The following is a 27903-nucleotide window of genomic DNA, read 5'->3' as shown; positions in this document are numbered from 1 at the left end:
ATAATGGCACTCTGAAATTGAAGTTGGCTAAAATACAAGCGAGCTCTGGTCTTACATGGCCAGATGCCTTGCCGTTGGCTCTTTTGTCAACAAGGACGACAGTACATTCTCGTGTGGGACTTAGCCCATATGAAATTGTTTTTGGTCGTTCGGCCAATGTTTGGGGTGTGCCGAGGCCTAAAAAGTCCAGTGACATTGAGTACCCTATGTTGGTGGATTACTTACATGACTTGACTGCTAAATAAAGTGTTCTCCACCAACAGGTCTATGACAGTTTGCCGACAGTGACTGCAGATCCAGGCCACACGATTCAACCTGGTGACTACTTGCTCACCAAGAACTTTCAACGAACTAAGAACTTGGAGCCAAGGTGGTCTGGACCACGTTTAGTTTTGTTAGTCACTCGAACTGCTGTTAGAGTAGCTGGTAAAAAGAATTGGGTACATGCTACCCATTGTAAAAAGGTTCTGTTGCCCTTACCGTATGACAAGTGGGTGAGGGGAGGTATAGCAGATTCTGAATGTGAGAGAATTCCTAGAGTTGTACCTTTTAGTGATGCACAATTGGTATGGACTCAGTCAGAACGTGCAGATGATGAAATCTTGCAAGCTGCTGTGCCCTCTCATCCAAGACTGGATACGACGGACCCGGAAACACTTTTTCAAGAGCAAACTGTGCCTGGCAAAGACCGAGAAAGTATAAATCAATGGACAAATAAAACTTGAATTTTTTGTTGTGAATTACACCTTTTCAGATTAAGAGACTTTTTTTTTTTCCTTTTTCTTTTTTGAGTCACCATCTGGACTCCGCTGCAGGGTCGCGGTACAGTCTTAAGGGGTGAGCCGCGAATTGACGAAAGGTCTGTGGTTCCTGGTCGTTAGTACGATCTTGACGCACACTTAAGTGAAGAAGGTAATAGCCGTGAGCAGCACGTTAGAGGATGGAGTCTTTTGAATCTGATAAGGGTGTTGAGAGAATTGATTCTAAAATGAGAATGTGTACATTGGTCCGTAGCAAATGTTTTTTGATATTGTGTTTTTTAATGCTTTTGAATATTATGTTGGCTTGTGTGGGTTGGATTGTCTATGTTACACAACAGACGCTTGCATCTATGTCCCAACCTACTCTTTCTTTTTCTACTGTTTCCCCACATGAATTTCACCCGTTGCCTGAACATGAACAGACACGAAGATCAGAATTTGTTAACAATTCATTTATACAAATGTTGCATCAGCATCAGTTAGTAGTAAATACTACGAATTGCTGGGTATGTGGTCTAATGCCGCATACGACAGATAAGGGAATGCCATATTTAGTTTTGCCTTTTTCGCCTAATGGGTCAGTATGGGCACTCCAAGCAATGTTTATCTATGCGAATGAAACATCTCCTATACGTTCCGTCAAAGATAATGCGAGTAATAATGCCTTGATACAGGGAATAGTAGATACGATCAGAGATATTGATGCGTATAATGCTGTTGGAACAAGACTGGATATAGCATTAGCCTGACAGAGAAGGAGAGACGAAAAAGGTCTCCCCCTATTTGGATTGTACCCCATCGAGGTCATTTTTGTCTGCAAGGTAATGGTCAGAATCCGAGAGCTCAGCTTGGTAAGAGTGTGTGGTAAGAGTGTGTGTGTTCCCACCTATGTCTATACATCCCAGAAATCTCCACCGTTCGTTCCAGCCAAAGGCACGTATTTTGTTTGTTACGACAGAGCATATACATGGTTGCCTCCTGATTTTTCAGGCACATGTTATGTGTCATTTTTGCTTCCCCCTACATACACTGCTGTTTTCAATTACCATAAGACAAAATATGGTAGAGGTGTCATTGATGCGAGAGACACTGTTGCACAAGAAGTTGGAGACTTCTTTAAGGGTTTCGTGCCCTTTTGGGGTTCTATGGCTAATAGTAGGAATATTCATCAGCTTACGAGAGTGGTTGAGGCCACTATAAATGAAACTGCAGGTGCCCTTAGCAATATTACAGCTGAGCTTCAAGCGGATCGTCTTATGACATTACAAAACCGTATAGTTTTAGATATTATACTCGCAGATAGAGGTGGAGTATGTAAATTGATCGGGTCTAGTTGCTGTGATTTCATACCAGATAATGCCCCGACAGAGTAGCAAGCCATCTTGAAGTTACATAAGTTTGCTGAGTCTATACATGTAGACGAAGGGAACTGGTCATTGATAGGATGGTTTTTGGGACTGTTGTTCAGATGGGGATGGAAGATTCTGAAGCTCCTTGGTATGGCTTTAGCTATTCTTTTCTCGTGTTGTTTATGCATTCAGTGTGGTCCCGCCATTTGTAGTCTTTGTGCTACAATCTGTGTGAGAAGACCTATCTCGAGAGAAGCCAAGGATAATAAGATGATGCTACAGCAACACCTTGATGACCTGATGAGAATAGATATAGACCTGGATTCAGATTGACATGAGTTTAGGTTATTGCCTACGTAAGGGCAAAAGGAGGGTCTGAGGTTCCGTGATTTTTGGGAACAGACTCCATTTTGTTTGAGTTGTTCGTAACGCCATTTTGTGTTGCCCTCACGTAGGCCGTGGAGGTAACCGAACGAACAAAGTTGCATGGGCTTCGTTGTTCATGTCCGTATTACCTAGGCCTTTTCTGACTTGTGAGTGAACTGCAGGACGCTGACCCCGTCACCTAAAACTGACCCTTTTGCAAAGCCAATTTCTCTAGCTGATTGTTGTCTTAGATTGCCAATCAATGTTTAGGAGATCGTTAACTTTAGTTTCCTTGCACATATCTTATCCTCTTCAGCATCTGAATTGTTTCTTTTCTTACGACTTTTCATTACATGGGTAGTGCTTTCAATATGGGTTTGTCCGGCTTGTGGAAATTTAATTTGGGACATTCCTAATAATTAACTTGTGGGTTGGTACAATGTAAATCGAACTTTTTGCAATGTGATAATGTGTGGGAAAATGTATTTCATTCATCAGTATTTGTCGCAGTGGGTGTGCATTTATAATGGGTAAAATATGTATAAAAAGTGATGTTTTGCTCTACGAATTTGAGCAGTTTCCTGAGTTGTACACCGTGTTGTATTGCTGGGATTACTATTACTAGCTGCAGCTAATACATTTGATCTCTGACGCCACCTAGAAGTATTCCGTGCCTCTGTAAACCAAGACAGGTGAATCCGAAGACTTTGGGCGTGCCCCTGGCGCCGCTGGGTTCTAAAACCTGGTTTTTCAACTATATCTGGGCTGCGTCACCTGCTTATCAGCATGCAAAGAACCGAAGTGATGTTCCTTGGCACTCACGAGCCTCACCTGTCAATTAATTTTTCTAGCCTGGATCACAGGGGGAGAGAGTGATGGTAGTAAAAGGGAGGGGGCGGCATTTTTCAATTCTTGCCTAGGGTGGCAAAACACCTAGAAACGGCCCTGGAAACAGAAGACCATCTAATAGACTTAGCCCATTGGCTTCTCAAGGTTGACCTGGATAATCCTAGAAGCAATCAATCTCTGCAAAATTCCAAAATGCTCTGGTGAAACATTACTTAGAGAAATTACGCCAAAGACTTTGATAGACTTTCAGAGTACTGGTTTTCAGTGAATTCCGTATAGAAAGAGCAATCTCAGGAGAACATCCTAACAATTTCAATCTCCTTCTTTGAATCTCCCATCCCCCAGAGGCAGACGACAAAGAGATACCACTGAGAGGGTTGGGAAACATAGAAGAGACGGACACAGAGGAAACAACCTGGGAGGGTGAATGAACAGTTGAAGAAGTGGAAATCAACGTCGCCTTTTCCAACTTGGCACCATCAGCAACACTTCAACCCTCTCCTAAATTTTGGCAAGAACCCTGCTGATCAAGGAAAATGGGGGAAAAGGCAAAAAGAAGACCCTGAGACTAAAGACAGCTCATTGCATCCACACTCCAGGCAAGGAGAGCAAACATTGGGGAGAATGGCATTCTTGCAAAATGTGAACAGGTCCTGCCATGGAGGTCTGAACTGATCCATGTCTCCCTGGAATATCTGATGAGAGAGACACAGGGAAATCGAGGAGGGAAATATCTGATTCAAACACTTGGTAAGTCCATTCTCCCTCCCCGGAAGATAGATGACCTTCAAAGACATCAGACTCACCTCTGCCCATGACCTAATCTCCTCTGCCAGAGAGGCCAACTGACTCAAACTGGAGCCCCCTCAGCTCTAAAGATTGCTGCCAGTTCCCCCCAATTGGACGATTGACCGGCCTCTGTCATGGGCCACAGACCCTAAGCACAAGAGCATTCCAAGGTTGCTCCCCAACTGCAGCTGCTGGCATCTTCCCTATTAAGATCTTGGAGAAATCTGTCACTAAATCTCTGTCCAGCTTTTTGGAGACTAATGTCTGCTTGGATGTGGCTCAGTTCGGCTTCTGGCCAGCTCATGGCACGGAATCCGCGCTGGTGGTTGTCCTGGATGACCTTCGTTCGCGGGTCGACATTGGCCGGGCAGCTTTTTTAGTGCTGCTCGACATGTCGGCCGCGTTCGATACGGTCAACCACGCCACTCTAATTAGCAGATTGGAAGAGATCGGGGTAGCTGGTGTGGCCCGGGACTGGCTAGTCTCCTATCTTCATAACAGGCATCAGGTGGTGGCTTTGCCGCCGTTTAGATCTGGCATCAGAGAGGTGGGGCAAGGGGTGTCTCAGGGATCGGCAATCAGCCCCATTTTATTTAATCTGAACCTCTGTCCTCTGATCAGGCTGATCAAGTCCTTTGGCATTTCTGTAATCAACTATGCCGTCGATACGCAGCTTATATTCTCCTTTGAAGGTAGAGACGCTGTCTCTAAGGAGACTTTCCATCGATGCATGACAGCCACTGCGGACTGGCTGCGCCACAACTCTCTCCAGTTTAATGGATCTAAAACTGAGGTGCTGCACTGCTCATTGGATAGAACCTCTCGCCCTCTGCCTGTGGATTTCTGACCTGCTTCTACCTTGGGCTCAGTCGCAGCAGCGGATGATGCTCGCAACCTGGGCGTCATGTTTGGCCCAAATCTACAGCTGGATACCTTTGTAAATAAGACAACTGCTACATGTATGATGCTGCTTCAAACACTGCGCAAGATCTTTCCTATGTTACCTGCATCGGCAAGACCTGAAGTAGTGCGCAGCATCATACTTAGCAGACTTGATTATTGTAACGCTCTGCTTCTGGGCGCTCCTAGCACCCTGATCAGCAAACTGCAGCGTATACAGAATATGGCAGCCAAGCTGGCCCTTTCTCGGATGCGCTCAGCTTCTTCCTCTTTGGCACTCAAGGACCTTCACTGGTTGCCTGTCCATCAATGCATCTGTTTTAAGGCTTCTTGTATAGTCTTCAGGGCTCTTCACGGACAGGGGCCTGTCTTGTTGCAAGAGCTCTTTTCATGGTACTCAGCAGCCAGACCTTTACGGTCCTCCTAAGCACACTTGGTGGTAGTTCCTAGAATCCAAAGGTCTCGGATGGGCGGCCGCTCCTTTGGTTTCACTGCTGCCAAGCTCTGGAACTCTTTGCCACTCTCTTTGAGGAGCTTGAAGGAAGTTTCTTCCTTCAAAAAAGGGCTGAAGTCTTATCTCTTTCCTAGGGCAGCGTAATTGGTGCTTTGTGTGAGGGTAGTAGAGTTAAAGCGCCAGGATACCCTCTGGGTGACAGTTCGCGCTATAAAAGTATGCATTACATTACATACATTACATTACATCTGTCACAATCAGCTGAGCAATTGGGGGATAGAGGAGAGCCCACTTGCTCAAGTTCTGAAACTCCAAACACCACTGCAGTTTGTGAGAAAAATCTGGAGTCTCTCTGGAGTCAGGAGGAAAACCATGACTCTTGGGGCAATTGTATGCCCGCTGGACTGCTTGACTGTCCTAAGAAAAAAGAAGCCAATCATCCAATCCAGCCGTGCGAAGCGAAGCATTTTTCACGATCCGGTACAAGAGTCTAGCAGCAGCATTCTGCACTACCTGTAAACGACGATGGAGGCCTTGACTTTTACTAAATACAGAATATTGCCATAGTCTATTCGTAAGAGTATTAGAGCTTGGATCACTGCTCTTTCTGCCAAACTGGGAATCACCCAAATAACATTTCTCGCCCACTGCAGCACAGCAAAGCAAGTGGAGTGCACCTTGCCCACCTGAGGTTTCATGGAAAGGTTTTTAACCAACCAAAAGCCCAGGTCTTTTACTTACAGTGACAAAGTTGGGGACCCCAAAGCTGTGGGTTTTTGCAAAACACCATAAGCTCGGTCTTATCATCATTAACTTTGAGCGAGCTGTTTATTCATCCAAGTGGATGTAGATCAGTTTTTGCATTGTGATGGATCCGCCATCTCCATTTGCAGCACAAGCATTGCTCAAATCCCTCACAACACAAAAGTCCTTTTTGCAAAGAGTCATAACACACCTCAGCTCATAACAATAAAATAAAAAATGGGATGCAGGGCTGCATGAGACAGCAGACCTAATTCTAGCATATGACTTTAGAATGAATGTGCCTGCATTTCAAATCATGGGACTCAAAGTATTGGGAACCACAATGGCACATTATGAATGTGACATCAGGGAGTGCCTGCAGTGGCCCCTGGGACCACTGTCTGAAACTCTTGATGTTTGCACTCTGCACGAGCAGAGTACAAGCAGACAAATGTTGGCAGTTTTCATTTTGTGACTTGTCACCACCTGCTCTCAGCAGGCACAAACTATTCCGTGGCAGGAGAATACAAAAACGGTCATGAAGTATTGCATTTGCAAATCGATGACCTTTGAAATACTGTGAAATTTGACATGGGAAAATATATGTTTATTTAAATTATTTAACATTCGACAAATGCTCTTTTAGTGTGTCTGTTTAAACGAGATGGTCATATGAATAGAGGAAAACTGCAGTAGCGGCTGCCTCAGAATGGGTGTGGTGGGCGGGGAGGAGGAATGGATAAAAAAACCAATTACATGAACTTACCTGCCCTTTGCCCGCAGCTGCCGGCGAACGCCTCTCCTTTGTCTACTTGGCTGTTGGCAGCACCGGAAGCAGACTCTACCAGCCAATCACGACGCTGCATGATTGGTCTGAGCACCCTGTTTGGCTGCTCATGCAGAGCCTGGGAGCCCAGGCATGTTTTCCATCGGGCTGTGCAACACAGCCAGATGGAGAACATGCTAAGTACGCATGAATGTTTGGCAGGCCCTGGAGGGAGGCCACACATTCATGCGCACTAAGGGAGTGAGAACTACTCAGCACTTTGTTCAGCCCCACCCCGCCCTGACCCGGCTGGCGCAAGTCCCTCACTGAAAAATAAAATTATATTAGAACATTGGAATGTGGAACACTCTTTTGAATACAATGGAGTGCTCGGAGCTTCTAAGGGCCGGTAAAAGCCCACAAAGCAACATTCCAATGTTGTTTCAGAAAGACCACTCAGGGTCCGATGGGATTTGAACCCCCTCGGGCTCTGAGAGGCCTTTGTTTTATTTGTTAGAACGTTCTGCCCTCTAGTGGCAGAATGTCCGAATAGCCTTATAGCCCTTCATAGCTGGGCTATACCGGCTCTTAAAGTCCCGCTCCCTTGTTAAAGTCCCGAGCAAGAGGCTCGGGCCTTTAACACTGGAGCCGGCCTTTATTAGTCGGTATAGCCCACTAAGGCGGGCTATAAGGCTATAATAATATCTTGTTATTATAATTTATTTTTCTTTTTGCACTGCTCAAAACTGTCCCATATAACTTGAGTTAGGAAAGATAAAGGAAGAGGATGAAGTAGGAAAGGTGACACAGTAAACATAATAACCAAGAGGCCTGAAAGGGGTAAGTGATCAGTGAATTTGTGAGAGCAGAGAAGGAGAAAGTAACTTTAACTCTACCAGTTAAGTCTGAGCCGAGGGGCAGTTAAGAAAAGAAGATGATTTAGGAGGGATAAATACGTCTCATGGTGAAATTATCAAACAAAAAGATTGACGTTTACTACAACTGAGTGGTCTGCTTATGGCTGATTAAGTATTGAACAATCAGTTCAGATACAAACAGACTTAAAAAAGGTATGACCCAGCCATTTCAGAGCACTGACTAAACCAGCACACACGAGAGAAAGAAATGACAGACAAGTGTACGTTTACCATTTGAGATAATCATTTTTTTTAATGTGCATAATAACAATTGGAAATGTTCCATCTCAGCTTCCTTACCTCCCCTGGAGCTGTTGGCCCACAGTTGCCAATCAGGTGTGTCTTCCAAGTCAGAACGCTTCCTCTTTTTTGTTGGTGTTGACAGAGGGCTATAAAAAGGAAACGTGAATATGTAACTCTCAAATATGCACAAAACCTGCTCTTACATCAGGTTTGACTATATACATGGCTCAGAGAAGCACTCATTCTGGCCCCTGCTTATGTTTTGTGATGCAAGTCAAATTATTTGTGTTGCTGAGGCAATCTAATGCAGAAGGGCCTGTTTTTAACATAGTTATGGGTCCTAATATTTCACTAAAACAGTCGTAATTCAGTATACAATTTGAAATTTGCATGACAAAAGTTGACCAGACTGCCCGCAACATTTTGTACAGTAAAACAATTTCTGTAACACCCAGTGAATGCTCCCTTTGGTTTCAAACTTGACCAAACACTACCAGTCATGCAATTCCAATCTTAGTCCCACTTCATATTTTTATCTAAACCCCACTTACAATTATAGTGCCATGGAACAAGCAAATACTTAACATCAAAATATTCTGTATTTATTAAAACTGATGTGACCCACACTGTTTCTTCGCAATGCTAAAAATCATCATAAAATGTCAATAACATCCTATAACATGATCAACTGCATTCCATAAGTATAATACACCACTGTAATATACGGAAAACAAATCATCAGATAATTATTTCAACATTTATATTATATTCACAATATGAGAACACTATGAATTCATTGGAAAAGAAAAATCGAGGAGAGAAAGAGAGATGAAGCACATACGACAATACACTTATTTTTTGTTTGTTAGCTAATCGGTATGAATAATCATAACAGGCATCTGATTAATGTGAAATTTCCATCAAGCATGCCAGTATATCCACCAGATTTCGTTTATTTGATGCAGTGACGCGTTTTGGTGGTATTAACCAGATATAGGCGACCTTTAACAAGACCCAACTTGTTTCTCCCTTTTAAAAAGTGTTGTAAGTGATACCAATTGGATTCATAAGTTATTCTCCATGTTCTATCAAATATATGCTCTCTAAAATGCCCGCATGAGACTTTACTTGTTCATCCACACACACGAAGAATATACTGTTGTTAAATCTTTTTGTTTAAATGTAGTCCCTGCTTCACAATTACGTAGGGATTCCTTCTTAAAGGGGAGATAAATCCTCGTTCTTTATTACTCGGGAAAAGGAAATGGCATCCCCTCCGCCTCTATGGGTCCGTTTTCTATTCTCTAATTTTGTATATGGCGTCCGTGTGCAGGGCCGGCTTTAGGGCAGTGCGACTGGTGCGGCCACACTGGGCGCTGACCTGTGGAGGGGGGAGCTGTGACCTCAGGGGTTGGGGGGGGGGCGGTTTTTAGCAATATCTTATCTTAGGAGAGATGAGGGGCACTTTTGTAGGTGGTAGTGAGAGAATCCAAGGAGACAGTCATGGGATGTGGGGGCGCCAAAAGTGATTGTCGCACCGGGCGCCACCAGCGCTAAAGTCCGTTTGAATTGCTTTTTCCATTTATGTAAAAGAATTTCCTCCACTCAAAGGTAAAAAGGCCCTGTTTTAATGACACATACAAGCCCTACACATTTTATAACCACTTGAATGACAATTGAATGGCAGTGGCGGCTGGTGGCATTTGAAAGTGGTGTGGCGTAAATACTGCACTGTGGGGAACGAGAGTCTATTTTCATTTTTCTTGACAGATAATAGTATATCTGACTTGGTAAAAGCCTCTAGGAAGCAGAGATTTGTAGGTAGGCGAGAGGCGGTCCAGCCACAAGGGAAAGGACTAAAGAAAGAGGGTGAGGTGAAAGGTCATACGTCCAGTGCCTGGGATTGGGGGGGGGGATCCATGGTCAGAACTCTCTACCCGTCTGTCTCTCTCTGTCTCTCTGTATCTTTCTTTCTCTCTCTCTGGTGTTCTGTTTGTCTAAATGTATCTCACTTTTTCTCTCTGTTGTCTGTATCTCTTTTGCTCTCCTTTTCTCTCTGTCTCTCTCTCTCTCTGCCTGTTTCTCTTTCTTTCTCTCTCTCCATATTTCTCTTTCTCTGTATCTTTCTCTTTCTCTCTCTGTATCTTTCTCTTTCTCGCTCTCTGTATCTTTCTTTCTCTCTCTCTCTTTCTGTTTATGGCCCTCTCTCGCTCTCTTCCCTATGTTGACCTCTCTCTCCTCTGTTACTTTCTCTACCTCCACCTTTCTCTACCTACCCCCTTCTCTACCTCTCGCTACCTGTCCCCGAAGCTCCACTCTCTACCTTTCTACTGACCTCTCTTTCTGTTCCACACTCATTGCTGGTTCTTTCATCTCTCTCTCCATACATTACTGTCTACCTCCCTTCAAGTTACTTTTATGTCCTGATGTCTTCTGTCTGTTTCTTCTCTTTCAACCTCACCTTTGTCCACTTCGTCTCTCTCTATCTCCACATTGTAGAATGTCATCTCTCTCTGCCTCATGCCCAGCTTCGGCCCCTCGTTACCTCAACTCACCAATCACAAGGGCTTGGATAAGTTAAAGATAAGTAACACATGTGATGATGTTTTGAACAGGGAACCATATGCCCTGCCCAGGGCTTCATAAAACCTGAAGACACCGGCAAATAGTACAAAGGACCAGTCGTGGCCGGCATTACGGGCAGTACCAGTCGCGGCCGGCATTACGGGCGGGTGGGATGGGGGATGGAAATGGGGTTGTCGTGCCGCGGAGAGGATGGGGGGGGGGTGGGAGGCGGGATACATAAAATAAAAGTAAAACGTACCTTCCCGCTTTTCTTAAGTCCCGAGACTCCAGACTCCCCACTCCCACCTTACTGCGTTTCAAATTCCTAGTGTGCTCGTCATGAGGAAGGCTGCAGTCAGCCTCCCTGTTTGGACGGCCTCAGGCTGCCCAAACAGTCAGTATGAACAACAGTGGGCAAGCCACTCCCCCCTGCCCTCGAGCAGGACCGCCCACCCCCAACCAGGAACTTCAGCTTTCTCGCCGTGCGAGAAGGCAGAAACAAATGGTAGTTGTTACCATTTATGTTTCTGCTTTCTCGCACTGCAAGAAAGCAGGGGGCAGTGCCCAAACGCCCCTATAGAGGAGCCGCCACTGTTGAATGGGCTAAAACATGTATTTTGAATAACGTGTTTTCTTGTGTTTTTTTTTTTACTCATATCTTTTATCACGTTATTACAAATCAACAAAACCACCTAACATTTCTGAGGAGAAGGAAAGAGAAGAAAACACGCTTAACCATGCCAGTGACAGTCAATGGGAATAACTATCAGCCTAGACGCCAATGGAACGCAATCATGTCAAGGAGAACAAGCATTTGCAATGCAATAGGTCTCGCATTTACGTGAATTTGAGCTATTGACATTGCAAATAGTTCAGGTTTGCATAGAAACAGCAGCATAGGCTTTCAGTGTGGACTCTGCAGAGCTTTCTGAGCTTTTCCAGGAATGTTTGAACAGCTTTTTGTGCAACCATCTCTCACTAGCAAGCATGGCCATTTCAGAGTAGGTGAAATCAGGCATCTTGGCAACTCTCACGCAGAGCCCTGTTGCCCTACTTCCAGACAGTGAATAGTTGGTCAAGGGGCCTGAAGCTGGTGTGATCCTCTCGGTCTATGCCTGTGTTTCAGTTGCATAAGCTTCTGCTTTCGTTATCTGCTGTTATGTGGCTCCTCTTTGGGTACTTTTGTTTGATATACTCCCCTCCCAGGTCTCCCGGTGGTTGGCTGAGGGATGTTATGGACTTCTATGTGCACTGTGGGACAAACTCGAAAAAGAGTCAGAATTCTGCAACTTCAGGGTTTGATCTTGTGTGGATGTAAATTTCTTTCTGCATTTACAAAGGTTTCATAACTGTAACAGTTGCATGTTTCGGGCATAACCCTGGAAAGCTTTTGTAATTTCCCATTTTTGCTTTCATCGTCAATGTCCTTGCCCTATGAAATTCAAAATATAATGCTTTCATAAGACCTTATGTTTTTTTAAATCCTGACTTCTCTTCTTTTTACCGTAAAATTTCTACTGTTTGTTCCGTCATCAACTTAAGATTTCCATTGCTTTTTTTGTCTTGAGTAGCCCTTTCTAAGATTCACACTCAATAATTTGATTTGATTTAGGCCATAGTTCTTCTGTCTCCCTATCAATCACGTTCTGCATTTAAAACCCTCTCAAAACAAAGCTTTAAGTTGGCCATGCAAGCCCTATTTTTCGCTAATATAGACTATGGAAATGCGCTGCGGACCATGCTGCTTAAATGCTTTCTAGATCCGGTCAAAGCAGTTCTCCAGTTGGCAGTCCATACGGTCTCTACTGAAAAAAGATCTTAGTGAATCACACAAGTCCTTTCCTCACTAACAAAGCAATTCCTACAGTTGCTCTACCTAAAAACATCGCATACACAGAGATTCATTTGAGCGAACCTGAATACTTATCTCAAAGTCTTTAGCCTCTCTTAATTTAAACAGAGAACTACTTTGAGATGTCAGGCTCGCCTCAAGATCTACATCCCAGATTCAAAAAGTCTCTTCCATTCTGAAAATAATCAGAGTCTGGAAATGCTCCAAGTATTTGGAATGCTGTACCAAGACATATTTGACAGGCACATCATTCATAGTTCTCATGCATAAAGTATACGCTGGACAACAAAGCCATGGCCAAGACAGACCACAGCGAGACTGGCCTCAAACTGATAAAGGAGTTAAAGAATGCTTCTTCTTTCACCCTACTTGTTTAACTTGTATGCACAATACGCAATGAGAGAAGCTAGTCTGAATGATAAGGGTGGATTCACAATATGCATAAGAAAGATCACCAGTCTTAAGCATTGTGATGACACATCTCTCATCTCCGAAAGTCAAAAAGACCGGAGAATTGTATAATGAAAGTCAAAGAGCATACTGAGAGACATCAAAACTGATGATAACTGGTGCAGCAAGCAATGTTAAAGTTGATGGCAAAGACTAAGAAAACACAATAAGTTGATGCACAGAGAGCTGACACTTTCAGACACACGCCCCAGTCACTATTAGATCTGGGTTGAATCCATCATTGTTTTTTAGCTCACTTTGCCACCCCAGTTCAGACCCAGCCATATGTAAATTAGTCTTGACCCAGTTTGTCAAGGGAACAGTCCAGCCCAAACTGTCAAGCCAAGTCTCCCCTGGACCAGAAATAAGCATCCTGGGACCAGTTTCGGGGTAACACCCCTCATCAGCCAGGGTAGCTTGAATTAAATGGAAAAGGGAGCAAGGGACACACGTCTGAGCATGCCCTGCCAACTTAGGGCAAACAAACAAACACAATAACATGAAGGATGGAGCGCTGAACCTTTTTAGGCACTCACCCCCAGTCACTATTAGATCTGGGTTGAATTCATCATTGCTTTTCTGCTTACTTCCCCCCCCCAGTTCAGACCCAGCCATATGTAAATCAGTCTTGACCCTATTCCTCATGGGTAAAGACTAAGGGCCTGATTATGAGTTCCTTGCAATTTGGCCATCCATGCGAAATCTCCTGAAGGTATTTAATACATCTAATAGTTATCGGATGCATTAAATAACTCAAACGTCATTATATTTTGGCAGGTTATACCTGCCAGAATTTAACAGGGGAAAACATACGGTATTTATTGTATCATGCATATTTTGGTGCATTAAACACCAAAACCCGCATGTTTTCCCCATGAACTCGTAATAGGTCTTATTTATTGCACCTGATAAATAACATACCCCGTGGTATCGTTATATAGCAGGGGCAATAAATAACGCCTTAGCTCATATTCAGGCCTTCAGAAGTGTTGGACAGCATCTGTCTTCAGGGATCAACCATCAATAATAAAGGTTACAGCTGCGATGATATAGTGACAGATTTGCACAGGACAGATCTGTGATAAAAGATTTGTATATGATTTTCAAATGCAATGATGAATCTGCAAGAGCAAGGGTTCGAATTTCGCAAGCAATGGTAATGACATGCATGGGTATGATTGTTGGACAGTGGAGAAACAGGACAGGAAGAACGTAGATGTTTTCGGATTGTGGTGGTGAATGAGATATTTAATAATATCATGGGTAGCCATTAAAACAAACACAGGTATCCTTGCTCATAACAAGCCATAACCTTCATTCGAAGTACAGCAGATCAGGGGAAGACTGTAGTGCTCACAAAATTGAAGAAAAAAGAGGGTGATGAGGACTATCAACATGATGGATTAACTCAATCAGGAAATTAATGAACCAGGGACGTAATACAGGTCCGCGGCCCCCGCGGTGTGGGTAGAGGGCAGGTGCACTCACTCTGGAGGGGGGGGGGAGCTCATCCACTTTTGAAGCTTTCTCACAAAGGCTGCAGGACAAAACACAGTAGCTGCTCCCTGACTGAAGCCTGCAGTACGATGTGGGATATCCCAGCCCAATGAAACACTCACAACAAACTAGCAAAATAAATCACTGTTGCTGGTAGAGAAGTTTCTTGATGTCAGTAAGAAAGAAAACTACAGGAGAGGGTCATAGAGGGGAAAATAACACAGGGAAGGAGAACGGCAACGGAGAGAAAGCAGACACTAAAGAGTCGTAGGTGAGAGGGGTAATGAGGCAGGAGAGAAGTGTGAGAATTGAGGTGCCAAAGAACAAGTTACAGAGAGAAGTGGAGATATGTGAGAGACGTGAGAAAAAGGCAGATGAGAGAGGAGACAGGTGTGAGACAGGAAAAGGCAAGAGATAGCTGCCAGAGACTGAGAATAGAGGTGATAAAGAAGCAGGCAAGATTTAAAGGAAAGGATAGAGAGACAGAGAAGAGACTGGTGTGTGAAGAATAGACAGGTGAAACACCACAGAGAGAGATAGAAGGGGAGGCCAGTGAAAGTGGTAAAAAAGTGACTGAGAGGAGAAAAAGAAATAGCTAAGGGTGAGAGACACAGAGAGTGAGATGGGGGTTGGTAACGAGATAGCCACGTTATAAAGAACAACTGAGGATGATACTATGGAGGAGGCAGATGTGAGAGAAGTAGGCAGAAAGACAACTATAGATAGAAGGGAAGAGGAATGATAGCATTAGAAGAGAGAGATAAGTTAAACACAGCTGAGATATCTACAAGGAAACATTTGTGTGAGAGAGGTGATAAAGACTTAGAGGCTGGTGGGAAAGAGGCAGTTAAAAGAAGGACACAAGTAGGGGAGCGTGGGAGAAGGCCTGGGAGGGGGCACAGGCAAGTGAGAGAAAGTGGGGGATGAAGAGAGAAAAGTGAAAGAGGAGATAGGCATTTGAGAGAGAGGTGAAAGACAGCTGAGAAAGCTAAAAAGGGCACCAGATGAAAATGGTGATGAAGAGACAGCTGAGAAAGCAATAGCCATGAGAAAGCATAAGCTGTAACAAAAAAGAGAGATGAGAAAGAGACATACAGGTCAGAGAGAGAGGTGAGAAAGCAACAAGCTAAGATTATTAAGCAAAAGACAAGTGAGAATGAAGCAGCAGAGAGAGAGAGAGAGAGAGAGAAAGAGGGGAGAAGTTATATACATTTTAAACAGACAGATGGCAAAGAGACAAAGGGGGAGAGAGAGTGAGGTAAATCAAGTAAAAGATGCTGATGAGAAAGAGGTCAGAGAGAGGCAGAGAGAGTGGGAGATAGGAAAGAGCATGGTGATACAGAGACAGGTTAGAAAGAGAGCAGAAAGGATGGGTAGACATAGCAAATCGGTAAAGAGACAGACATGATATAAACAGACGGAAAAGGGGAAGAGGTAGAAGAATAGGTAATAAAGACATAATCATGTGAGAAAGATAGCTGAAGGGTGAATTAAGTAATATTGATACAGGTATGTAATAAAGAAACAATTGATGGAGAAAGGGAGCAGTGGTGAGGTAGAAACAGATGAGAAAGAGAGAGAGAGAGGTGAGAGAGGATAACGGATGACACAGAGATGAGTAATACGGAAGGAGGAAAATATAGACAAACCAGTGGAGGAGAGATGAGAAAACAATAGAATGGAAGAGAGGGTCCAGGAGAGGGGAGAGATAAAAGACAGTGGAAGGGAGAGGAGAAGCACAGGACAGGGAAGATGTGAAGGACAGAGTAAATAGAGAGGGCCTCATGAGGTAGAATGTTGGTAGGAGAAGAAATAGCTGGGCAGAATAGCTACATGACGGGAAAAAATGCAGAGGAGTGCAATACAGAAGAGAAAAGTAAGCAAGTTCTATTACAAATGTAGATATTCATTCTGGTGTTATGTTATGAAGAAGGCATATTTATGTTGGCCACTGTACAAAGCACAGCATCGCCCATTAGAGATATGACTTATTCTTAGCTATGTATTTTCTTGAAATGGCTGGTTTTTAAAGCTTTCCAGTTTCTTAGATATCCAAAGGCAATATGTACCATGGGGGAACCACACAAATGGCAAAGAAGGTTCTACTGGAATTACTTTTCAGGTAGCTCAGAGAGATAAGTCTCACTGGAGCTGAATATCTCAAATGTCTTTTGGGGCAGTATCTACGAAAAACTTATAAAGGCACAAATGGCCTTTATAATAAACAGATGTATGGACCAGGCATAGTACCTTTAATTCTATGAAGCACAACATAATGAGAAATGGTAATTAGCAATAGAGTTGCATGTGTTTATGGCTTAATAAAAGCCTCTAGGTTTGTCTCTACCATGTCCCCAAATCCTGAAAGAAAGTATTGATCCTATCAGAGCTTAGTTGTTTTTATTTTGGTGGTTTGCGCTACGCATGTCTCCTGTTTGATTGATTTTCGTTTTTGTAGGAAGTTGTCTACATTCCTGCTTTGCCATTTCTCACTTAAATAAAATATCTTTTTAGATCTTGTGATTTCATCTCTGCCATGACAAGCATTGCATACACTAATAAGAACAATTGTAATGTGTTTAAGATACCTCACATTCTTGTATCTGTGACAGACCTACTCCCCAGTTACCACCCAGTCAATGCCATTTAGTGTGTGCAGCCTATGAGCCTTTTTGTCACATGAGGGACAGCACATTAGTCTCAATCCAGAGCCTGAAGATTTGTGTAATCTGGGAATAGCTCTGTGGCAAGTGTCTGTATGTTGTGCTGCTCTGAGAGTTCTTCTGGGGGTGATAGGTGAGGGACATAGACTGCATGTAGGTGAGGAGGGCCCCTTTATCGCACTTTGCAGGGAGGACCCCTAAGGTTTTGTTACCCTACTTCAATAAACACACCATTGAGAAGGCTCAAGACCCTAATTAAGAGCAAGACAATCTGGAGACAGTCTACCCACATGGGCTCCAGGAGTTATCATGGGCTTGATAGCACCTCCAAAAATGGAAGTTCATCAACATAAGCACAGAGGACGAACCTCTCGTGAATTTTTTATGACGTATACTCCTCTACTTTAATGTTTAGCATCATGATTATGGCACCTTTTGCATTACTTGATTTGGTGGCTGCGAAGACTTCTGAAACGCTTTGGCGGAGATTTCCAGGGTGTTGTAAAAAAGGTTCACGAAACCATTTCCCTCACTCTGTACTTATTCCCTGTTTTACATGAGCCGGGACCCTTGGGGACACTTCCCGTTGTGATGGGTGGTTTTGATACGAGATACCTACGGACTGAAGTTCTCACAAATGCAAAGTTATCAGAAATCACAGGGGACCTGGGAATCCAGTAATTATGGGTCTGGCCAACAAGGCAGTTTTAGTGGTCTTACCTGAGATGATGTTTGTCATCCAGTTTTAGGGCACCACTCCAATCATATACAATCAGTTCAAATTTCTCAGAGTCCAAATCCAAATTCAGAAGTCTCAATATTTTCTCAGTTCATTTTAACGCGTATCGTTCTGACCACCAGAACTTCTTCAGGGCGTGTATGATTGTAGAAAACACCAACAGTGAGTACCACTGATAAGTATAGGATCCTTCCAAACAACAAAATTAATCCAATTTGGATATCTGGATGGGTTTAACTGACTGGCTTATTCTTCACACAGCAGTTAGTAGCAGCTGTTGGTCAACAATTGTTATAGTTCGAACGTTAGACCTGATAATCTCAGCAGAAAGCCAGTCAGTTAAACCCATCCAGATATCCAAAGTGGATTAATTTTGTTGTTTTGAGCGTTTTAGGGAGAGTCACAAAGTGGAAAGGGGTCCCCAATTGCGACTCCATTACCACCCTCTTAAAGAGGGTGGTAATTTGTGAGTGTTATATGGGTTAGAGAGTTGGTATTTGGGAGGGAACGCCCCTTCCAAATAGTGAGTCTCTAAACACTTTTTTGCGACTTGCAATTCATTTGCGACTCGCAAAATTGTGTTGGTACATGGCCAAACCAATTTTGGCATTCTCAAACGGGTCGCTAACCCGTTTGCGCATGCTAAAATTGGTCTTACATCTGGCCCTTAATGCTGTGCAACGTTCCCATTCCCACTGAAATCTGCAACAGCCTCCTGCTTAACCCCTTAGCTTTCTACATCGGGGCTGATGGTACTTAAAAACAAAATCACACAGTAAATACATGTTTTTCTGTTACTGTAGCATAATGTATGCATTCCCGTACAATATACAATAGATGTTATTTTGCAGAATTTGCGTCAGGTTATTTCAGGTCTCTATCTTGCCATAAATTTAATAGAATGAATAGATTTAGCAGCATTAAGAATTCATTCTTCAGATGGCAAATAAAAACAAATCATAACTCCAGAAATGTAATCTATTTGGTCAGGCATGATCAGATTATAAAACTGTCCCTTTATTCAGCTCAGGGTGAATTTTGACAGCAGTAATGCAATGCTGCTCCCTCCTGTAAGCAGAGGATTACAACAGCAGCAAAGCAAAGGAAAGGCGCCGAGTGGCAATCCTTTCTTGATTAACATTAAGTCTTGCTCAGCAGATATTAGGTCGGATCACAAATCATTTTTGACTGGCGCTATTTAATGTCCTTGGTGGTAGATTAAGGCAGTGCCTGCTCCAAACACCTTCTACGAAAGGCATCAACAAACAGGATTCTGGTGGTAAGAATGTGTGTGTGTGTATGTTTTGTGGGATATTTGTTGTGCTGGTTATGTGTTCTATTGATTTTTGGGCTGATGTGTATTTGTGCTGCATTACGGCATTGTGATTTAATGCATTATACTGAACTTGTGTTGTTTTTATTTTGACTGTTTTGTTGTTAATTGTATTATGTGGCGTTGTGTACGTTATTGTGCAATGCTATGGTATATTGTTTTTTTTTTTTTTTAAAAGCTTTATTCTGTGCATACAAAAATTACCATAAAAGAACATGAGAGACACATAGAATAACAAGTATTGCAGAATTTAACAAAATACACATACATAAAAGCTAAAACAACATACTTTTTCTGGCATAAATTGATTGGTTTAAAAATGTAGCAGTAAAAAAGCATATATCCACAGATTGCATGCTAAAAATTAATTTCATTGCATCATTGATAGATCGAGAACCATATTTGATAAACAGAGGTTTTAAATAGGCAATAGGAAAACTCATGTTTAGTTTACATATCAAAAGAAAGTGCAAGGTGCTCTGCTTGGATAGACCATCACATGGACAGGGTCCGGTCGGATAATTTTTAAGGTGGGGAAATGCCACCAGATGGTGTACCAACCCAAACCTAAGTCTAATGAGAACAAATCTATGGGAAGGTCTGGTCACCTCGGATAAATACAGGAGAAAATCTTCGTTGACAGTGTGGCTATTGTAAAACAGGGTGGAAGACAATAACCCATTCTTTATTGATCGCCTCCCTATTCTATGCAATAAAAATGTTGACTTCAACTCACTTTCGGTTATTGCGGCAGCAGCACAAGGGTTGGCCTTTATATTTATATCAAAAATTTCCCGAAAACATTCGACAATATATTTTAACCAGGGAATTTTTAGATAATTATCTAAAGCGAGACAGTCTTCTATAACCGATCTATTAAAAGCTGTCTCATCCTTTAACCAGATGGATCGCCAAACCATAAGGGGCCTTAGCAATAGCAAATCAATCAAATAATTGATCCCCAATTCTCTGTGGATCAGCTCAGTTGGGGCGGAAGTAGGCAAACATAAAAGCTTTTTGAGGATAGAATTTTCCTCCGTCTGTAAACTATTATCACAGTGGTATCCCCAAACTCCGGCCCCATATAGAGCAATTGTCACACATCTGGCTTGGTAGATCTGAAGCATATCCCTGATACGTCTGTCTCCAATCTTAGCCGCAAATCTGAAAACCCGATGAGCAATGTTAGCCATCTTATTGCGAACATTAATAAATTCATTAGACCATGTTCTATCATTAGAGAAGGTTATTCCCAGATAACAGAATTTATCTACATGTAGCACTTTTTGTCCGTCTATGAAAAATGCATTGGACGACTTTCTTTTGGGCCCACAGGTCATGGTATGTGTTTTCCCTTTGTTGATGACCAGTTTCCTGTCTTTGATAAAAACAGTAAAACTGTCAATCAAACGTTGTAAACCAATGGGGGTACTTGATAAAAGCACGGCATCGTCCGCGTATAACAACACCGGCACTACGTCCCCGTTGACCTGGGGGGCATCAGTATTAATAGTTTTTAAAACTGCATCAATTTCATTAATAAACAAAGTAAAAAGCAAGGGGGCAAGAACACAGCCTTGTCTGATACCTCTATTTACACTAAATTTCGGGGTACACTCTCCTTTGACGCCATAGCGCACACTAGTTTGTAATTTTTCGTAGAGCCTGGCCAGGAAGAAAATTATGCCCTCCTCTGCCCCAAGGTGTAACAAGGTTGGCCACAGGAGGGAATGGTCCACCAAATCAAAAGCGCTGCTTAGATCTGCAAAGCAGAGATAAAGTGAACCTTGTTTGGCCTGGGTATACTTCCTGATCAATAGATCTAAATTTATACATTGATCGAGTGTGCCCCGTCCTTTCCGGAAGCCATACTGGCTATTGGCCAAAATCCCCTTGGTCTCAACCCACTCTTCCAGCCTGACCAACAATACTCTACTCATGATCTTAACTGAGGAGTCTAAAAGAGAGATAGGGAGGTAGTTTTTGGCATCTGACCTCTCGCCCTTCTTATATATCGGGATTATAATAGATTCCCCCCAGGTCATGGGAGCCTCGTTACATACGGCTGCATTAAAAACAATAGTTAAAATTGGGCTCCACATCGCCGGAGCGGCTTTATAGACGTCAATGGGGACCCCGTCTGGCCCCTGGGCCTTCCCCCCTTTGCTAGCACGAATGCCTAATTCCACCTCGGAAACAGTAATATCCAGAGGCACAATAGGCCAGTTACTATGGTTGGTTTCATAACAATTATCGGATTTAAAAATCATAGAAAAATGGGATACCCACCACTCACTAGAGACATTCGAGTTAAGCTCAGGGATAGAGTGCTCCTTAAGGAACCGTAGTCCAAAATAGGGCACAATTAGACAATTCCGCGGCTTGGTTTAAGGTATCCCAGGCCTGTTGTTGCAGCTCTCCTTTCCTATGTTTCAGGGCGGTTTTATAGTTAAGAGTGTGGTACAGGTATGATCAACTCAATCCATGAACAGGATAAACCCGCTCTAGTGTGCACTGTGCCTGTTGAACTATAAGTTCACAATTTTCAATTAGTTCCAACCAATAAACATGATACCACAATGTTGGTATATTACATGTCACTATTTACTCAATTTTTATCTTTACACAAATTGTTTACTTTCTCATATTCCTAAAAAATATTCAATTCTCAAATTTCAACGATGTTTCCATAATTGCTACTGAACCAAATGTAATCTCTGGACCAATGCATTTCGGAACGCTTGTTCCTTCCTCAGGGGCAGTGTTCGCCGTTGCAGTGAACCTGTCTCTTCGCCGTTAGCGTATTAATATAAGTTGGACGAATCAGTTGTCCTATGGTATCTGAAACGATCGTCAATATGAACAGTGAGACATCCTATAAGGGATCATGTACTCGGGATAGGAGGCTTTTATTCTGTATCCTCCGGTGTTATGCGTTGCGTGACCCTTCTCGGTATGTGCTCAGCCTTGAGATCAAGTACTCGGGATGTTAGGCTTTTATTCTGTGTTGTCCGGTGCTTTTCAATGTTGCGTGACCCTTCTCAGTCTCTGCTCAGCCTTGAGACCAATGCTGCTGGTTCCCCGCTATCCTCGTACTCTAAACCGGAGGATACAGAATAAAAGCCTCATATCCCGAGTACATGATCCCTTATAGGATGAATATGAATATTTTTTATGAATCGTAATGTGATTAAGTATTTCTGAACAAGTTGTATTGTTACCATATGAGATGAAATAACATATAAACGGAATATGAATATGAGAAAGTAAACAATTTGTGTAAAGATAAAAATTGAGTAAATAGTGACATGTAATATACCAACATTGTGGTATCATGTTTATTGTTTGGAACTAATTGAAAATTGTGAACTTATAGTTCAACAGGCACAGTGCACACTAGAGCGGGTTTGTCCTGTTCATGGATTGAGTAGTAGTATTAATGTGGAGCCAACACATGATTATAGTGTAGCACCCTTGTACAAGTAGAGGTAGGAGTGAGAACATTGTGAGTGCGCCTCTCACCCAGTTGTGGGTATTTAATCACAGGTATGATCAAACCAACCCAGTTTATGATTGGATTTCCCTCTGGCAGGCCTAGTGAACATAGCATCTATGCATTTCTTAATGCCATTAAAAATGTCTAAAACCCGACCTGCTTCATTATTATTATTTAAGATGAGGGTAATTTCAGCAAAGCACCCTTTAAAGATGGAGCTCAATAGTTCATCTGATCTTTCCCCATTCCATCTCAATCTAACACCATTAGGCCTATGTGGTTCAATATTCATTACTCTTCTCCCCGGGTGAACTGTCCTGCCTCCCCAGATTGTGGTTTCTAGCATAATACAGTTATGATCACTCAAAGAGGAAACTTCTATCCTACGGGCCAGGCAGTAGGGGACACTATTAGAAGAAACAAATACATGGTCTATATTAGAACTAGTGTTCTGTCTCTTAAACGTAGGGACAGTCTGACCATTTTCATCTTTTGAGTAATTTAGAATTTCCAAATCATGGTCACCCATGAATTTGTTAAGTATTTCTCCATAGCTATTATGGCGGAAATGGAGATCGTCCAGTTTTGACCCCACAGACCTTTTGGGTAGACATTTCACAGATCGGTATGCTAAAATCACCCACCCAAATTAAATTAAAAAAAACATTTGAATCTGCAATCAAATTATCAATAACAACGGCCAAATCCTTTACAACTTGCATCCGAGTATTATCAAAGATATTATTATAGAAGTTAAGGAGGAGTACATTGCGGCCATGTCTCTCATGCAACCAAAGGATCTGTACATGAGCACCCACAGTCAGCTACCTTTTTACAATTATAGACCGATTAATGGAGACTAAAATCAAAAGGCAACCTTTGGCTCTTCCTGATACAGAACCCTGTGCTAATAAATGATATGAAACATAGCCCTCATAATTAACAAAATCCGTGCACCACGTTTCTTGGAAACAAACTATGTCATGTGAATTAATTAAATTCATCCAGCCCAAAATATCGCCCTTAGAGTTCAACCCGGCGATATTCCAGCTAACGACAGATATTCCATTTTTACCATAGATCCCAGTCCTAACTAGGGTGGGCACTTCTTGTTGTACAGTTCCATCATCGTGATCACCGTTTTGCGTATCCCTATCGTCTGCTTCCAAGCTCGGATTGACCATATGTGATGGTCTGGGATCTACTAGTTGTTCCCTTTCTCCATCAACCTGACAAACTGGGATCACCTCAGTGTTGGTACAACAATCTTGGTTGAGTCAGTCGTTAGCATCTATGGTACTGAGGGCTTGGTAACGATTTAACACTGGTACCTCAAACAAAGGACATAAGTTAGTGCGATTACTAGGGGCAGAAAAGCCTCTTTTGTCTTTTCCAATGGGTTCACTATTAAAGTGGCTATAAAAGAAACCCAGTGGTCGTAGACTAATGCCCTTATCAAAATATGGTAGCGAGGCCGCTCTTAACAGGGTGGTTGCAGCATGTTGGGGATATTTAAAATTAACAATAACACAGTCGCCTTCACTTCTCTTTGGGGAGTTGCCAATCCAATTAACCCTTCTGGTGCTCAGAATCTGATTCTAATAATTCATGGGGAACCCACATTGTTTATGGAGCCTGAACACTGTTTTATTTTTAAGAGAATCATGCGATTCCTGTAGGTTCTGGTTCAACTGCTGTTCACAGGGTGGCACATTTGTTAGGACAACCACATATGGGGCACAGTCAGGGGGTAGATTAATAGTGTAGCTTCGCTTAACTTCTTTCGGCAACGGGCCACTCTCAGGTTCTACTGCTATCAGGTTCTTCTCACCTCCTGTCAGTTGGGGGTTAGACTTGTCTGTTACTGTCTTGTGCATCTCCCCGCTACATTCGGTCACTACATTAGTTATACCTGGGGCGACATTACTGGCCCTATGTCCTTCCACTTTGTCCCTGGGTCTTTTTACCAGTTCGATAAAGGCAGATAATTGGTCACCTAACCTAGAGACCTCTCTGGAGATAAAGTCTAACTTTTCAGTTAAAGGTTTAATAAAATTTTCTATTTTGGCACCCATGATGTTAACTAACTGGTCAAGCTGACCCGCGTTCAATTTTACTATGCTAGAGTTCTCCATTGACTCTACTCCACCTAATGTGCCTGTTGGCGGTGTTTTAGCTCCTTTTTTATTACAATTTCCTCCTCGTTTCATTTGGGCTTTTCTACAGCCCCTTCTAGTTTTAGGGACCGGGGACCTCTGGATTGAAGTATTTGAAATATCAATTAGTGTAGTAGGTGTGATTGGTATTTGAGTTAAAGCATCAGGGGTTATACTAACTAAATTCCTAGATCCCCTACTTACTAAAGATGGAGCTGCCAGAGGTATCGAGGGCGTTGCTGGCATACTGCCTAGGCCCAGTGAGAGTCGCCGTTCTGTTTTATCAATTTCATTGTTAATTTTATTGACTGCTTTCACCAGATAGTTGTCGAGCGTAGTGCTAGCCAACTCAAGAGGGGTCTTGTTTCCTTTTCGCATCGCCATATTTGCAATAGGTAACTGAGTACAGATTATATCAAATATACAAAAAACTATTATGAATGACAAACTGGGTCAGCTATAATCCAGAATTCCTCATTGAGGTAATATTAAAATGCAATAGTAAGAACACTACAGAAGGTCATCGTCCCCTTACACAACCATTAATGGCACTTGTGAGTCTTTCTTCGTTGCTGTATGGGGTCCCAATTTTAGTAACCCAAGGGGTCACGCCCAGCCCAGCCAGTTCCAGCCTCGGACGGCCTCAGACGGCCCGCCCATTGCCCGGGCTTAGCCCGGCGCCGCCCGCGCGCGTCCCGCAATGCATGGGGGCGGGCGTGCTTTGAGGGCTGGGGCTGGCGCTGGAGTCACGTGTTTCCCCTGGTGGCTGCTGGGGGATGTAGGCAAAAGTGCCCACGAAGCCGTTCCCCTCACGGCGCTGGTCTCATGTACAAAGCCGTTTCCCTCACGGCGCGAGCAGAGAACCCCAAGGACAGCCGTTCCCCTCTTGGCGTCTGTAAAGGATCGGTAAGCGCGTCCCGCGATGCGTGGGTGGAGGCGCACTTTGAGGGCTGGGGCTGGGGCTGGCGCTGGAGTCACGTGTTTCCCCTGGTGGCTGCTGGGGGATGTAGGCAAAAGTGCCAACAAAGCCGTTCCCCTTACGGCGCTGGTCTCATGTACAAAGCCGTTTCCCTCACGGCATGAGCAGAGAACCCCAAGGACAGCCGTTCCCCTCACGGCGTCTGCAAAGGATCGGTAAGCGCGTCCAACGATGCTTGGGGGTGGGCGCGCTTTGAGGGCTGGGGCAGGTGCTTGTGTCATGTGATTCCCCTGGTGGCTGCTGGGGGATGTAGGCAAAAGTGCCCACGAAGCCGTTCCCCTCACAGCGCTGGTCTCATGTACAAAGCCGTTCCCATCACGGCGCTGGTCTTGTGGGCAAAACCGTTTCCCTCACGGCGCTGGTCTTGTGGGCAAAGCTGTTTCCCTCACGGCACGAGCAGAGAACCCCAAGGACAGCCGTTCCCCTCACGGTGTCTGCAAAGGATCGGTAAGCGCGTCCCACGATGCGTGGGGGCGGGCGCGCTTTGAGGGCTGGGGCTGGCGCTGGAGTCATGTGTTTCCCCTGGTGGCTGCTGGGGGATGTAGGCAAAAGTGCCCACGAAGCCGTTCCCCTCACGGCGCTGGTCTCATGTACAAAGCCGTTCCCCTAATGGCGCTGGTCTTGTGGGCAAAGCCGTTTCCCTCATGGCGCTGGTCTTGTGGGCAAAGCCGTTTCCCTCACGGCGCGAGCAGAGAACCCCAAGGACAGCTGTTCCCCTCACGGCGTCTACAAAGGATCGGTAAGCGAGTCCTCTGTCTACAAATACTGCTACATTTCCAGTCAAAAGAACCACATGCCTTGACAATTCCCATGGAAAGCAACCATGCTGCCAACTCCACCACTCCCCAAAACTAACAATGAAGAATGCCACATAAACCAAATATGGCAGTTTACTTCAAACTTCAACCAAGCCCCATGGACTTGGAAGAAAGACAACATCAGGTATGTTTTTACAGTCAGTGCACTGCACCCAGCTCTATAGGGATGATCTGTATTTCAAGATATGCTGTCTGATAAACTGACACAAAACAGGATGTGCTGTGGCTAGTTGGTTCTGTATTACAGCCCATGTGACCAGGGCAGATTATTCTCTTTAGCTTGGAGTTATTTTTGTTGAAGATGCCTAGCCGAAGGAGGTGGGCACAACTCCTGGGTAATGAAGCAAATGAGGATGGGGACAAAGAGGTAATGACAGTGTGCTTGGAGGCTACAATCTTTTTAAGACACATTCCTCTTGTTTAACCTACCATTTGTACTTTTCGCTTCTTCTGTTTTCTATGCAAATTATATAATCATTTTGTTCACTAGCAGCTGCCCTCCTGCCTGAAACTTACAAAGTGTCTTCCTGTTGTTTTTGTCATATGCACTCAATACATTGTTTTTTCCTGATTTTACTATCTCTAAACCATCCTCTCTTTACAGAGTTTAATGCAGTGTGTGGCTATATAAACAGAAATATTCTTCGCCACAAAGTGTCTGTCTGAGGTGTGTTGCACCTCTTGCAATAGAGTGCATTGCAATGTGAAATTGACTACAATAGGAAGGGAAGTAAATCAGGAATGCATTTATTCCACTGTCTATTTTAATCCAAATACCTTATCCTCATCCCTGCTGAGGGCTATAGCAAGTCTTTGAAAAGTTGGCAAGAAAGCACCCTTGCCCTCTCTACACGGATGACCCAGTGCTACATGACCATATGGAAATTAGTGTGCAAATAGCATATAGGTGTTCTTAGGTCTGTGGTGAAGAAACTACAATTAACAAAAGAAAAACCAAAGTTATTTTCCTTTTGATGAAAAAAGAGTGCAACACTGCGGTGGATCGGGAAACAAACTGGAATTGCTATATTTGTCCCGGGATCGCTATAATTGTCCCAGAATTACAATTTATAACATTCTCTTGTCCTGAAAATATAATGGTAAGTTATTTATTTTTATTTTTTGTAGCAACGACAAGTCCCAGAAGAGCTTCAGAGTGCATACACAAAAGTTAATTGGAGATTAACAGTTTATCAACAATGCTCGAAGTAGTTGTA

General features: G+C 43.4%; 1 protein-coding gene across 1 annotated transcript in view; it reads right to left on the bottom strand.

Annotated features, from left to right (window-relative positions):
* Positions 1-27903, bottom strand: part of MYRFL (myelin regulatory factor like) — an 874676-nt gene that overhangs the window by 513974 nt on the left and 332799 nt on the right. The window contains exon 5 of the mRNA XM_078673905.1: positions 8196-8284. Within this exon, the coding sequence (XP_078530031.1) occupies positions 8196-8284 (89 nt within the window). The remainder of the gene's footprint in view (positions 1-8195; positions 8285-27903) is intronic.

The sequence above is a fragment of the Lissotriton helveticus genome, chromosome 1_1 (genome assembly GCF_964261635.1).
Source record: "Lissotriton helveticus chromosome 1_1, aLisHel1.1, whole genome shotgun sequence".
In the NCBI taxonomy this organism is placed as follows: Eukaryota; Metazoa; Chordata; class Amphibia; order Caudata; family Salamandridae; genus Lissotriton; species Lissotriton helveticus.
Note: the sequence above shows the minus strand (reverse complement) of the source record. Positions and strands in the feature narration are given on the sequence as shown.